General features: G+C 42.8%; 1 protein-coding gene across 2 annotated transcripts in view; it reads left to right on the forward strand.

Annotated features, from left to right (window-relative positions):
• The window catches only part of RASIP1 (Ras interacting protein 1), a 19,201-nt gene extending 6,024 nt beyond the window's left edge, over positions 1-13,177 (forward strand). For both annotated transcript variants that reach the window (XM_042477064.1, XM_042477065.1), the window contains 9 exons: positions 2,409-2,776; positions 3,413-4,060; positions 5,034-5,071; positions 6,655-6,806; positions 7,424-7,539; positions 7,657-7,897; positions 9,180-9,352; positions 11,580-11,727; positions 12,189-13,177. In XM_042477064.1, the coding sequence (XP_042332998.1) occupies positions 2,409-2,776; positions 3,413-4,060; positions 5,034-5,071; positions 6,655-6,806; positions 7,424-7,539; positions 7,657-7,897; positions 9,180-9,352; positions 11,580-11,727; positions 12,189-12,388 (2,084 nt within the window). In that variant the 3' untranslated portion in view covers positions 12,389-13,177. The remainder of the gene's footprint in view (positions 1-2,408; positions 2,777-3,412; positions 4,061-5,033; positions 5,072-6,654; positions 6,807-7,423; positions 7,540-7,656; positions 7,898-9,179; positions 9,353-11,579; positions 11,728-12,188) is intronic.
• The last annotated feature ends 508 nt before the right edge of the window (positions 13,178-13,685 follow it).

Here is a 13,685-nt window from a genome sequence, read left to right on the forward strand (position 1 = left end):
TAATAGTTTATTTATATTTCCCGCCTCTCCCATGTATTGAGGTGGGAATACATCAGTAAAATAATACAAGTACAAAATACAATCAAGAAAACGCTAATACTGAATACCAACATTCCTATTAGTTCTATAAAATAGCAAAATCATTAGGTAATCATAATCAGGAGTGGAGCATTTTATCATGATCTCTTAGATAGAGTCCGGTGGATAAGCCCGCCGGAAGAGATCCATCTTAAGTGCCTTGGCTTCACTTCAGAATGCTGATATAGCTACTGCTTTCAATTACAGGGGTTACATACCCACACTGCTTCTCAACTGGACAGCATACGGTGCAGAGATTACTGTTTGGCATGATCACTTACAGGTGATCCAGGCTTATGTATCTCGTCCACATTTTCCTTCTTACATACAGTACATATGAATGGACCAGCAACCCCTTCTTCTGCACCATTCATCTGCATGGGAAAGAGTGATAAAATAGTTGTGCTAAGAGCTCCTTAAATGAGAAACAGAATGTATCTTCTTTATACAGAACTAAATAAAGAAGAGTTCAATTAAGTTTTACTAAGTCAAAATACTTTAGCTATTTCCCCTTCTTCTTTAGCTTTCATAGCTGCTGCCGTAAAAAGACATTACTAGCAAGGAGTAAACACTTTGTATATATCTGTATTTATATGGTAATAATGATGATGATGATGATGATGATGATTTGTATCCCGCCTCTCCCTGTATTGGATCGAGGCAGGTAACAACAAACATAAGAACAATAAAAATAGAACACAACAAACCACAAGTAAAAACATAGCAAAACATATAAAATCTAATTCCCTATCTCCCTCCGACCTTAAAATAGCATTTAAAACAATAATTCCCAACTGGAGAGTGAACATTCCAAGGAGGTCAATTTGGGAATGCCTGCCGGAAGAGATCCATTTTTATTGCCTTCTTAAAGGCCTCCAAAAATGTTATATGGCGGATCTCCTCCAACAGGTCATTCCAGACTTTTGGAGCAGCAACAGAAAACATCCCCTGGGAAGTCGATACCAGTCTGGTTTTCTGGGACTGCAAGAGATTCTTCCCAGAGGACCTGAGAGTGCAGGAAGGATTGTATGGGAGGAGGCATTCCCTCAGGTAAGCTGGACCCAGGCCATGTAGGGCTTTATAGGTAATAACCAACACCATATACTGTGACCAAAAGCTAATAGGCAGCCAGTGTAGGGATTTTAAGATAGGTGTAATAGGTTCAAATTTCAAACTCCCTGTAATCAATATGGCTGCCATATTTTGGACCAGTTGCAGCTTCCGAATGAGGCATGAGGGTTGCCCCATGTAGAGCGCATTGCAGAAATTGAGACGAGAGGTTACCAGTGAATATACAGCCGTTTCAAGGTTTTCCCGTTCCAGGAAGGGTCATAGTTGGCGTTATCAGCCGAAGCTGATAACAGGCACTTCTGGCCATCGCATCCACCTGAGATGGTAAACATATATCATTTGCTGGGCTTGCAATGACACATAAAGGAGACAGCATTGGCTCTTAAATGGACACAGCTTTATTGGTAACAGCTGTTGGAGCCTTAGTGTAGCAAAGGGCATGGATTCTGTAACTTGCCTGCCACTCAATGACATTACTCCTAGCCCGTCTACTGGGAAAAGACCCTGGGATGGCAATAACTGGAGTCTACATCGGTGAAAGCTACTATATGATTCCTACCACCACCTGGGAGTGAGGTAACAATTATAGGTCCCCAGGCTGGGCCCGTGTTGAATGCCTCAACCCCCAGGATCTCACAAGGGAATCCTCAAAGCAGAGAAGAAGGCAAAATCCTTCCAAAATGGATCCAACCCAATGCACAAGCCATCACCCCAAAAGTTGTCCACACACCCAAATTAGCAACCTTTGATAGGATGTGACTGTGTCAGTGTCCACAAGTATTGCTCAAATCAAGGGAGAGGATGGAGTAACCTGTTGAAAGAAGGCTGGCTAGATTCACAACCAGCAAGCATTTGCATGTTCCACAGGAGGACTGGACCAAAGACTTTTTCTTTCAACATCTGCCCTGGAGAGTCCTGCCTCTAGCCAGTCAATCATCCTTCAGATTAGCCGACCCTTCTTAGTCTTGTCATTTGCAGAAATTCTGTGATGGCCATAAATCTTCCTGGGAAGATGGCATGGAGGCAGATATTAGTACTGTAATCTCTTTCATCTCTGCCCTTCCATGGCCATCAAGGGCAAATTCCTAGTAAGTCAGGAATTCATATTTTCTCTTATATTGTATGACTTTTCACATAAACTGAGTTTGATTGTCACAGAGGGTTGAGATAACTTTTTAGTGTGAAAATTCTTCAGCTTCCTCTCTGGTTCACCTTGACTCACAATCCTTCCCTTCTCTTTCCCTCACCATCTCCCACAGGTATCAACTCCCAGACTCGTCGACAGCAATCCCGCCGCTCTCGGGCAGCTTCAGGAGGCCACGTAGGCCCCAAGGAGCGAGCAGACAACCTCTCACTCCGTCGCAGCATCAGTGAGATGAACCTCAGCACAAAACGCCGCAAGGACCGCAAGGGTGTGCTCAGCATGGCAGCTGGGGAACCAGCGGAAGGGAGTCCCTCTGAAGAGTCACGGCTCAAGGTAGCCGAGGATGCTGAGGGCAGGTCAGCTCCTCCAGCATCTGAAGAGGCTGTGGATATCTCCAGTTTAGAGCAGCTCACCCAGTACCTCATACAACCACCAACAGAGCACCCTTATTTTTTACAGTTGTTGGGCTACAATGAAAAACAGGTAGGTTTGGACATCTTTCTCCTTTTCCACTGTTGTGCCAAAACAGCACTGGACAACTGTGACAAAATTTGTCTATATGTATGTCTCTCCCTCTGTCATGAAAGCTCAAGGTGGCATATAATTGAAATACGTCAAAATAAATGAAAAAAATAAATAGGATAAAAACACATCATACAGATCACTAGGTTAAAACAGCAGAAAAAACCAAAATATGTTTTTAAAACTTTGTAAATGTGAGTGGTGGGGTAAATAGGTCACAAACCCGTTAACAAAAAGCCATATTTTAACTTGTACCTAAAAAAAGCCAAGGTTTGCACCAATTAGACATTCAAGGGGAGGGCATTGTATAAATGGAGTGACACAGCAGAGAAGGCTGTCTCTCATGTCCCTACATGATGTATTGCTACCAGTACAGATCTCCAGCATATCTGTTTTTGGATAAGCCTACAAAGCCACTGAGGCTATACTGGGCAAGAACTGCAAAGAAATATTTCTTTTTTTGCCACAGTGGAGAGAAAACTGGATATTATTTGACCTCATATGAACTGAGGAAATAATTGATATTTACATCTCTAGCCATGAGTGCTTACCCTCTCTTTTCTGCTTTCTTCCATTCCCTTCTTCCCTTCCCCACAGGAGTTTGTGATCCACGTGATGACACGTCGGCGACACATTTTTGGACGCCCTGAACGCCGCCAGGCTTCAGACCAATCCAGCTATGTGGACACGTTCCTGAGTGCACCAGACATTCTGCCACGCCATTGCTGCGTGGTGTCTTCAGTGCCCCCTGCAGATCCCACCCAACCCCGGGGTTCAGCCATGGTGCGACCTTTCCGGGGAGCATCTATAACCCACAATGGTGCCCCACTCCATCGCCAGGTGGAACTGGCCCCTGGAGACTTGCTAGGGATGGGGCAGCACTTCCTCTTCATGTACAAGGACCCACGGGCTACAGCTGCACCACCGGCCTGGTTACCCAAAGCATGGGTGTCCCCAGGGTTGGTGGGGGCTTTGGCATGCCAGGCCTGTGGCCGATCCTTGCAGGAACGGCAGGAGGCATTTCGTGCCTACCTGAAGAGTCGAGAACCTCAACTGCGCTATCGACCCCAGGAGCAGGAGGCGCTCTTGGCCGAAATTGTGAGGCTGCAGGAAGCTCCTGGTTGCAAGTTGGGCCCTGCCTTTCTATTCGGCCTCTGTCTGGAGCATGCTGCTCGGGAGCTAGAACCAGGACACCTTCCCAGGTTGATAGCCAGGATTGCTCAACTAGTCAAGGAGGCTGTTTGGGTAAATGACTTTCATACAGTTTGGCTAATACCCTGTAACCCCCAGTTTAAAGCCCTTCCATTTTTTTTTAAGGTCAATTCTTACCTGCCACATCCCCTTTTGATGCCCCCTAGTCGTCTACATGCATGTCTACAAAATACATTTGATATCTGACTATGACATTTTTTCTGTCGTAAAAAAAAATGCAATGCAAGACACTAATCTTTATGGTCGAGGATAATATTTGGAAACAATGCTCTTGCTCTTCCTCTCACACTTTCTGTTACTTCCCATTTAAAAAATTCAGAACAGAAGCTTAGTATTATGCATGTGAAAGAAGATATGCCTAACCTCTGCCTCTTCTTCTGATTGAACAATGTAGGCTTCTGTGATACGGATTCAGGAGTTGAGCCAAAGCATATATATAGCCTCAACCCTAATCTCAGTTCATTGAAACTCATATCTTATGTACTTTTTAGAGTTTTTAAAACTTACGGTATACCACCACAATAGCTTTCCTGAAGGACAGCCTAAAATATGGTTTATAAGTACATAATAAAATACATCTAAAAGAATCAAGTTTCTAGTCCTTGTGAACTGTGTGATGGCAACTGAAGCAGTTCCACCACCACAACAAGCCAGAATTAGTCTACACCACTCTCTGAGTGTGTGTACAATAAATTCAGAATATGAACTCAAGATCTAAATTCGTTAGAGGATAAGTACAATGAAAAGAAATATATTTTCCCACACGTCAGTTCCTCCAGTGCCTATGGCAGGGCTGAAGGCAAGGCAAGTCCCCCCCCCCTTTTTTTTTTTTTTTTTTTTTTTTGGACTACAAATCTCAGTATCCCTAGTTATTTCTCTAAATTCTGACCTCCTTTATTTTCTCTCTCTCCATGTTTTCAGGTAAGGAAGGAGCCTGAAGCTGCTTGGTGTTACTTTCCAGCCCTTCATAATTAATTTTTATTTTTCTTCATATCTTTCTTCCCAGGAGAAGATAAAAGAGATTGGAGATCGGCAATCAGAAAAGTAAGTAAGGGATGATGTTTATCTCATATTCGGCCTTCAGTAGGTGTTGTTCTTCATGGCACAGGATTGCTTGGAGCTGCCATGATGTTAAAATCTGAGCAATATGCTATTATCTTCAGAGGTACCATGCATCTCCGTCCCAGCTAATAGGCTGCCATTGCTCTTGTGTCCTGCACAAGATCAATGGCCTGAGATCTACTTGACATTGGGCAAGTTACATGCTCTCAAGTGAAGGCTATAGCAAACCACCTCTGAACAAATCTTGCCAAGAAAACTCCATGATATGCCTTGGGGTAGCCATAAGTCGGAAATTACTTGAAGACACACAACAACAACAACAACAACAACAACAACAAATAATAATAATAATAATTGCTGAGCATTCACATCAGGTAGCTTAAGAAGCACTGAGATAATGGATATATATTTCTTAACCAAAAGGGACCAGTCCCAGGTGGAAGAATGAATAGCAAGTGCAGAAATAATGTGTTTGTGTGTGTGCCTTCAAGTCACCTGTCAACTTATGGTGATTCCATGCTGTGACAGAACATAGATGTTCTCTCCCAATTGAAGAAAAAATTCTTGTATGTGTTAGTTCCTCCCAAATTTTTGTGGTTCAGTTCCTCACATCCTTACATGGGCTAGTTTCTCCCATCCACTAAAGGCAGAGCTGGGTAAATATTGTTAAGCCATTGAATGACAAACCTGCAAATATTATGTTGAAACCAACAGCATGCTATCTAGCGCATACATTTTCATGGGAGAGTAGCAGTATTCATTTTTTACGGGGACAGCCCCAGTAAATCTTAGCTTTATCAGCTGCTTTTGAAGTGTCCCAGTTTCCTTCTCTTCTTCTCCCTTTTACCCTTTGTTCTACTTCATTTGCTACAAACTGATTTCAAAGTGTGGAAGTAGTTTGCCCTCAATTCACTCAACAGAGGGAAGAGGGGTAAAATCTTGCTCTTTCAAGCAGGCACAGGCCAAAACAAGCTACTGCAGTCTGTCCTAGCTTGTGTGTTGTTCCTCATTAATAACATTTACCATCTTGACCACACTCTGATATTGCTTGGCCACAAGTGTCCTATTTTCATTTGTGAAATGCTGGAAGGTATTGAATTTATGTAAGTGTTGAATTACTACTCAGCAAGTGATTTAATGTCTACTCTCACAGAGACTAGCAATTCAATGTAGGCCTTGAATAGGTTGCAGAAAAAAGTAAGAATTGCACCTTGGCTGTACCAAAAAGTAATTGTCCCGAATGGCCAATAAAAATATCCAAGGCCTAACTGTGACAGGCCAGTTGATGTTCTCTCAGCAGCAACACTGCCAGCAGGGAAGGCCAACTGCTGATACACAAGTGACAAAAGTAGGAAACCATATGTTTATGCCCTTATAAACAAAGTTCACAAATGTGGTGAAACTCTGAACTTGGTGTGAACTCTTAAAAATTTGTGGAATGGCTTGAATTAAAACTATCCAGCCCAGCTGTTGTTTTACAGAGAGCCAGCTGCCTTTTGGTGGCAGGTGAGAGCACCCCCTGCCACTCAGCTAATCTCCCCCACTCTGTCTGATCATCCTTGCAGCCAGCAAGACAAAGGAGAATCGAGGAATCTCAGTGTCGAGGAGGTGGCTGCTGACTTGCGCCCTCTTATGCTATGGATGGCCAATTCAATGGAATTGCTCAATTTGGTCCAAAAGAGAGTCCTGGACATCGAGAAGGATCTGGACTTGGAGGGTGAGCCAAGGATCCTATGTTTTCTAGGCTGCGTACAGAAGGGAGCAGAAGGAGAGCAGTGGCAGAATCCCATAAGGGCAAAGGGGCAAGAAGATAGGACTGAGATAGATAATGAAGGTTCCTATGAGTTGTAGGGGCAGAAAAGTGTAGGATTGCAGGGCAAGAAAGAGGCATTGATTTTTTAAAAAATGAGGGACATAGTATATCCCTCCAGATGTTGAACTGCAGTTCCTTGCAGACTTTGCCAACACAGCCAACAGTGAGGATGGGATGCTGGAAAGTGAAATCCAGAAACATCTGGAGGGCTGCACTTCATCTCCACTGGGTTAAGACAACATCAGAGCATATGGCTTTTTATATGGAATGTATAATATTGATGTTTAAGAATACTTTACAATGTTATCAGACTGCTAAGGCTTTATATGAGTTTAATATGACTGAATTTAAGAAACCTGGGAACTATAGTTTAATAAGGATTTAGAGAATGCTTCATAATAGAAATATACTACAGGACTACAGACCCAGAGGCTTCCAAAAGAGATAGAATGACTGTGATACCACTTTGCCTGTCTTTAGCGTACTAAGACCCTCAGACTCTTCTTCTTCCATCCCTGCAGGAGTTTCCCACAGTGCATTGCTCTCCAGCGACCTGGAGACATGTGATGAGGCAATGGCTGTCTTAGATGAAGTCATCATGTCCACATTCCAACAGTCTGTATACTACCTCACTAAGGTGAGTGAGTATATCTGAAAATGATGCCTGTTCCCTTACTCCACCCCCAGTTCTCTCCCACTAGCCTATTGTCTGTATGTTACATCCTGTGTTTCTAAACCATTTTTCCTTTAACAGACTCTCTACTCAGCCCTTCCTGCCTTGCTAGACAGTAACCCATTCACAGCTTCGGCTGACTTGTTCCATGTGCCCGAGATCAGCAGCATGCCTGAGGGGATCCGTGGGACCCTTGCCATCTATCAAACTACTCTTGAGTTGACCCGAGACTGTGACCTGCACCCTGACCTTGTCTCACAGACTTTCGGATACCTTTTCTTCTTCTCCAATGCCTCACTTTTTAACACCCTTATGGAAAGAGGTGGGATATACAAGTCACCAGACTTCTTGGACTGACTGGGGAGAGTAGGAGGAGGATGCATAGGTCAAAAGAGTCTTCCATGTTTTTTAAAAAAATATTTATAGAAGAAGAATGTTCCATCCACAGAACTTTGAGAGCAGAGTAACTTTTGGTGGGAACCTCACTCTTTTGGGCCTCAGCATAAATAGAGCCCCTTCTTTGACTTTGTCAACATCCATTACTTTCTTTTTTGTTTGGCCTCTAAGGCTCTATTCAAGACCTGTGTCTCTTGTGGAGGCAAAATTGTCACTATTGATGGCCACTCCCAGCACCTTTTTTAAGTTTTGTTTCAGTGAAGGTAACCATCTGAATTTCTGTTCCATCTGCAAAGATTTCACAACCCAGAGGTTTAAGAATGGTTATATCTTTGGGAGCAACCCCTCAGAATTGCAGAAATTGCTACACAGAATTGCCTTGAGTTCTGGCTGGTTCTATAGGAAGAGAAGTCTAATTATGGTGGGGGGGAAAGAGGGTAGTCAGGGTCATAGTTTCAGGGTTCTCTTTGTAGATAGTGGTAATGTACTACATCTGAGAGTGTTTTTATCCTGATGCTGGATGCTGGAAATGTTACCTTTTTAGACTACAACTCCAACAACCTCTTACCCAGGGTTTCTACATTTCCAGCCTACGTACGAGGCTAAAATCCATTTTTGAGACCCATTTTGATTGCTGATGCAAAATGAAAAACAGGTGAGCAGCGCACTCATTTGTTTTGAGAAGGCATTTCTAAGAGCTTGGATACGTTGCCTTCTGTGGACTAAAACTCCCATTGCTGGCTGGGGGATTCTGGACCTTGTAGTCCAAAAAGATACTTTTTCCAGCCTCTGGCCATTCCAGATAATCGATTTATCATATTCTCTTAACAAGAACCTCTTTCTAGCTGATTCACCCAAAGACCCAGAGAGAGTTGAGAGAACCAGAACTCACTAAGGTTCTGTTCTTTACTCCTAAGCAGTTCAAAGAACAAATCTGCCTTCAGCCTTTCCCTCCCCCTGTTTCCTCCTATTTTTTGTCCTAGGCTCTGGGGGAAGCAGCCTGTTTCCTGCCTGTCCCAGAGTTCAGGGCTGCAGGACAGGAAACATGGAGGCTGGCCTGGCTTGGGCGGCTCCCTCATTCATTCCACAGATGCAGGGGGGATGGGGATGGGGAAGGACCACAGGAATGAGTAAAGTGCAGAGAAGGTTGGGATCAAGAGATACTCTTACCCGGCTGCATTCTTAAACCCACTTTCCCCCTTTTTCAGGCAGTTCTCAGTCCCTTTTCCTGTGGGCCAAGGCAGTGCAGATCCGAACCAACCTCGACCTGGTGCTGGATTGGTTGCAAGGGGTGGGCCTTGGGGACATTGCTGCCGAATTCTTTCGCAAGCTCAGCACAACAGCCAACCTCCTATGTGTCCCCAAAACCAGCTTGCTTCAGGTAAACAAACAGAATCCTACATCTTCAGGAGGCAGCAGCCTCAGCTGTGAGACATCAGGAACAGTTTCTCCATCCTTGATCTCGAGCTTGGAAAATTTAGAGGCTCTAACTAGGGGTCAGCTTTGATCTGGGAACATCTGGCTGAAGAGATAGGGCAGGGAAGTGCTTTCCATTCTCCCTTTCCTCTTGGAGCTCCTAGTAGGCTTTCTTTGTAAAGCCTGTTTCATTGACAGAAGAATTTGCCAAGAAATATTTCAGTAAAAAGATTTTTAGCCACTTTGTGTTCTACCATAGAATGTAATGAACTTAATCCACACAATTGCACATTCTGCTACTGGGTTCATATACAGCATCCTGAAAAGATCTGTTTTCCTGTGTTTTCTAATTCCCGTGGCAGTGAAAATTAGTCTTTTAAAAAGTGTGGACAGTGATAACAATATTGAACATGGGGTGTGCAAGAGACCTCCCTGCCAGTGTAACTGGTTGCTGCTCCCCATTATCTAGCAGAAACAAAATAAATTATGCAAATCAGAAGTATGCAAACATCCTAATTTTCATAAATCATAGAAGTTACAAAACTCCACTTCTGCTACAAATCAGAGTTTGTTTGTAAGAGCCCATATCAATTTATTTGTTCTGCAAGCAGTGTTTCACACAATAGTATCTGCTTAGAGCACATTATGATCTGGGGCTGAGTAGGCCTATCAAAATGCTGGAAGGTGAGGTCTAGTGGATAAATGGTTGCGCCTTGCAGCCAAGAGGGATGTGCAGATTGGGTATCTGCTCTGTCCTTTTTCACTGAGGCTGCAGTGTTCTATCAATTGTGGTTAAAATACTTGATTAAAAGCTTCTTGATTGGCAGTGAAGGCACACCTTCTTTATGCATTTAAGCAATAAATTTCTTACAGAGTCAGAAACAAGTGCACATATACACAAAGAAATACACTTCTCTTCAAAATGTTTATTATATTCATAAATTCATTGTTTAATCCAGGGACAAGGGAAAACTGTGGCTCTTCTGAGATGTGGATTGAGTACACTTCCCATCATCCTTAACCATTGCCTGGACCAATCATTCCTTGGTCCTGGGTTCATCAAATAGAGCGATAAGTTGGAAGGGATCCTAATGACCATCTAATCCACCCTTCTCAGTGCAAGAAACCACTGCTAAAGCACTCCTGAGAAGCAGCCATCTAACCTGTTTAAAAACCACCAATGAAGGGGGGAGGTCACCAACTTAATCTGATAAATCATATGATGCAGTTTTAATTAGGTGACATCTTCTTTTCTTGTGTCTCTATGAAATCAAATGCTGTTTGTTCGAAGATGCAGATGCATGTATACCTCCAGAAGAAAATCTGTTGCTGAGCATTGCATCTTTAACAGAAAATTTGGTACCAGAGGCAGAAAGAACATGGAAAGAATAGAGAGAGGCTCATACATCACAAAAAATAAGAGCAGTATATCAAATTTCAGCAAAATTTTTATTTAATAATAACGATACACACATTTGAAATTAAACATTCAGGCCAGGTAAGCTTTGCATAAGCAAACAACATTTTAAACCTTCTAGAGACCACATGAAGGCGTCTTCCAAAATGCATCTAAGGATGACTATTTTTTTTCACCAGCCTCCATTTTCTTACAGTTTCCATTGGTGGCCCAAAACATCTCTATTTTTTAAATATGCTGGTAGTAGCTGGTGAGGGAGACTTAACCTGCTCTCTCATTTTCACTGTTCACACATCAATAAGTAGCTAATCAGGAGGTAGCTAATATTTATCTTGCCTATGATAGGCCATTACAGACATCTATAGTAGGACTGGCTAGAGCAGAATCCTGCTGTTTCACAGCTCAAGCTCCTATTGCTTGTTTGTACTTCAGACAAGTTGCTGAAACCTAACACTAAAAAAGTGTTTCTCTAGCCCTCCTTTCCTATTCTCCCAGTGGTGATGCTATTAAAGAACCTCCAGCTAGACAGAAAATAAAGACTGCAGAAAGGAGTTTATTTGTTGTAGTCTCTGTGCCTCACATAAATGGATGTTGGACCCGTTTGTGTGAAAGCATAGATGAGTACTCAATAGATAAGCAACCTCTTATTCTTTTTCAGAGGCTTTGTTAACTGAGGGATGCTTATATAGCCAGCCATTTATACTGAGAAGGACCAGATTTTCTTTCTCAGGTGCTATCATGAACTGCTCTTCTGCTATCTTTTGACTTCACACAGGCATCCTGGTCTCGACTGAGAAATGATTATCCAGCTCTCACTCCAGCCCAGCTCCAGCATGTGCTCAGCAATTACCAGCTGGGACCAGCCCGAGTGCCCCCTGATTCCTGGCACCCCCCTGAAAAGGAAAGAGATGAGATTGCACACAGTAAGTGAGAGTATTGTGTTATTTCCAACACACAAGATTCTCCTGTCACCACTTCTATTTATTTCTCCCTTTCCCCACGTTTCCCAAGATTCCACTCCCCAAACTTGTGAACTGGGCTACAAGGGTTAAAAGAGTTTTTCTTTCCTCCTTCCACAGTCCATTCCAAAGAGCATTGACCAGAGGTATAGGCAGGGTAAAGCCAGAGTTTGAAAATGTTAATTTTTCGTTTTGGATTATACTCCCAGAATCCCCCAGACAGCATGGCCACTGTCCTGCTGGTTAGATAATTTGGGGAAGCTATTCAAAAAGGTGATTTTATCATGTTTTGATGCAGATGCCTAGGGATCAGGTAGCTGGGAGTGGAGAGTGGTTAAAACAATATAGAGATTTTCTATTAGAAGCACTTTTAAAAATCTTGAGCATCAACACCTCTCCTTTTTAAAATATATGTTCTCTCCAAGGTGACATATTTGAGAGCTTCACAGACCATCCGCCGCTGATTCTACCATGTGATGGTTTCCGCTTGCGTCTCACAGAGCCTGTGTCTGATGATATCCTCCATCGCCAACTTGTACGCTTGCGCCGCTTTCTCTGGGAGCTGGAACGTGAATCCCTCCCAGCCAACCAAAGGGCAGCATATGGATTGGATCCCAGTCAATGAAATGCAGGTGTTCAAAATGGTTCTTGGTCCCCAGGAAGCTCTTGCCTGATCATTCTTGACTGATGGAGATCCTGAAGCTGAGGTTGGAAGTTCCTGAAGCTGAGGTTGGAAGAGACAGAGTTGCCTGAAACAATTACAGTCTATCTGAATACAGGAGTGTCCTGAAGATCAAAGGTTATAATTATATCCTAAAAGAAAGCCCATCAGCAGCTTTCATGGCTTCCTGTTCATTGCTGTCTATTGGCAAGCACTGATCATCTCAAGGACCAATCTCAAAATGTTTTTGAGATTGCAAACTCTATCCAAACTCAATCGTTGCAGTTCTTTTCTTACCTCAGATTATGCTGTTTGTAGCAAACTATGTATTCCTTTCTTCACTGCAATAAAACTCTTAATTATTATAAAGAAATCAGACATATTTTGATATGAAGGGAAACTCCTGTGTAAATATCGACAGCTCCCAGAACATAGTGTTATAGAAGGTAGAGCAGGAATGACAGACAGAGTTCTGGCTACACTAGTGCCAGTATGATACATGTGTGTGTGTGTGTGTGTGCGTGCACACATGCATTTAAAACACTGGGATGTTTCAGAGTTCAGTGGTGTTTCTGAAACATGCCTATTTGTTATAGTGATCTTTGTAAGCATTTAAGAAAGTGAGAGTAAGTAAGCTAGGAAGTAACTGAATTTTGTAATGAGTTAATTTGGCATCTAGTTTCTTATTTGCAGTAGCAAGTTACAATGTAATTACTTTTTTGCCTTGTAAGAGCCACTGCTGGAATTCACTACTTTTCAAGGGAATGGGGAACAGTTGTCTGCCTGTTATCTGTTATTCACTATGTGTGCTGACTAAATCTGAATAATGGGAAGGGGAAAAGGAAGAGTCATATGAGTAGATGCCACATGAAAAGGACTGCTTTGTAGTAGTAGTTCTCGTTGCTTTTGTATTTTTCTCAGAATTGTCAAGGTGCAATATCTGAATTGCCCATTTGGGGGAACCAGAGGGCATTTCCCTGCATTTTCCAATGGCACAACACTAAAAGTATCATGTTAATAGACTGAGTAACCCCACTAGATTGCGGTAACAGTAGCAAGTGAGTGACCTGTTGGACAATCAAAGTAATGATGACTAATCTAACTGTTTCTTTTTAAAAATATCAACCTATGTCTGCATCTCTGTAAAATACTGGAATGTGTATGGGTTGGGAGCCAGGATCTTTCAGTTCTTTAGTGTCAATACAAGCCTAGCTGCGTCTCTGGGACGTGCCTCTTTTCCATTGTCCCAGACCACAAGTGC

The sequence above is a fragment of the Sceloporus undulatus genome, chromosome 6 (assembly GCF_019175285.1).
Source record: "Sceloporus undulatus isolate JIND9_A2432 ecotype Alabama chromosome 6, SceUnd_v1.1, whole genome shotgun sequence".
Taxonomy (NCBI): Eukaryota; Metazoa; Chordata; class Lepidosauria; order Squamata; family Phrynosomatidae; genus Sceloporus; species Sceloporus undulatus.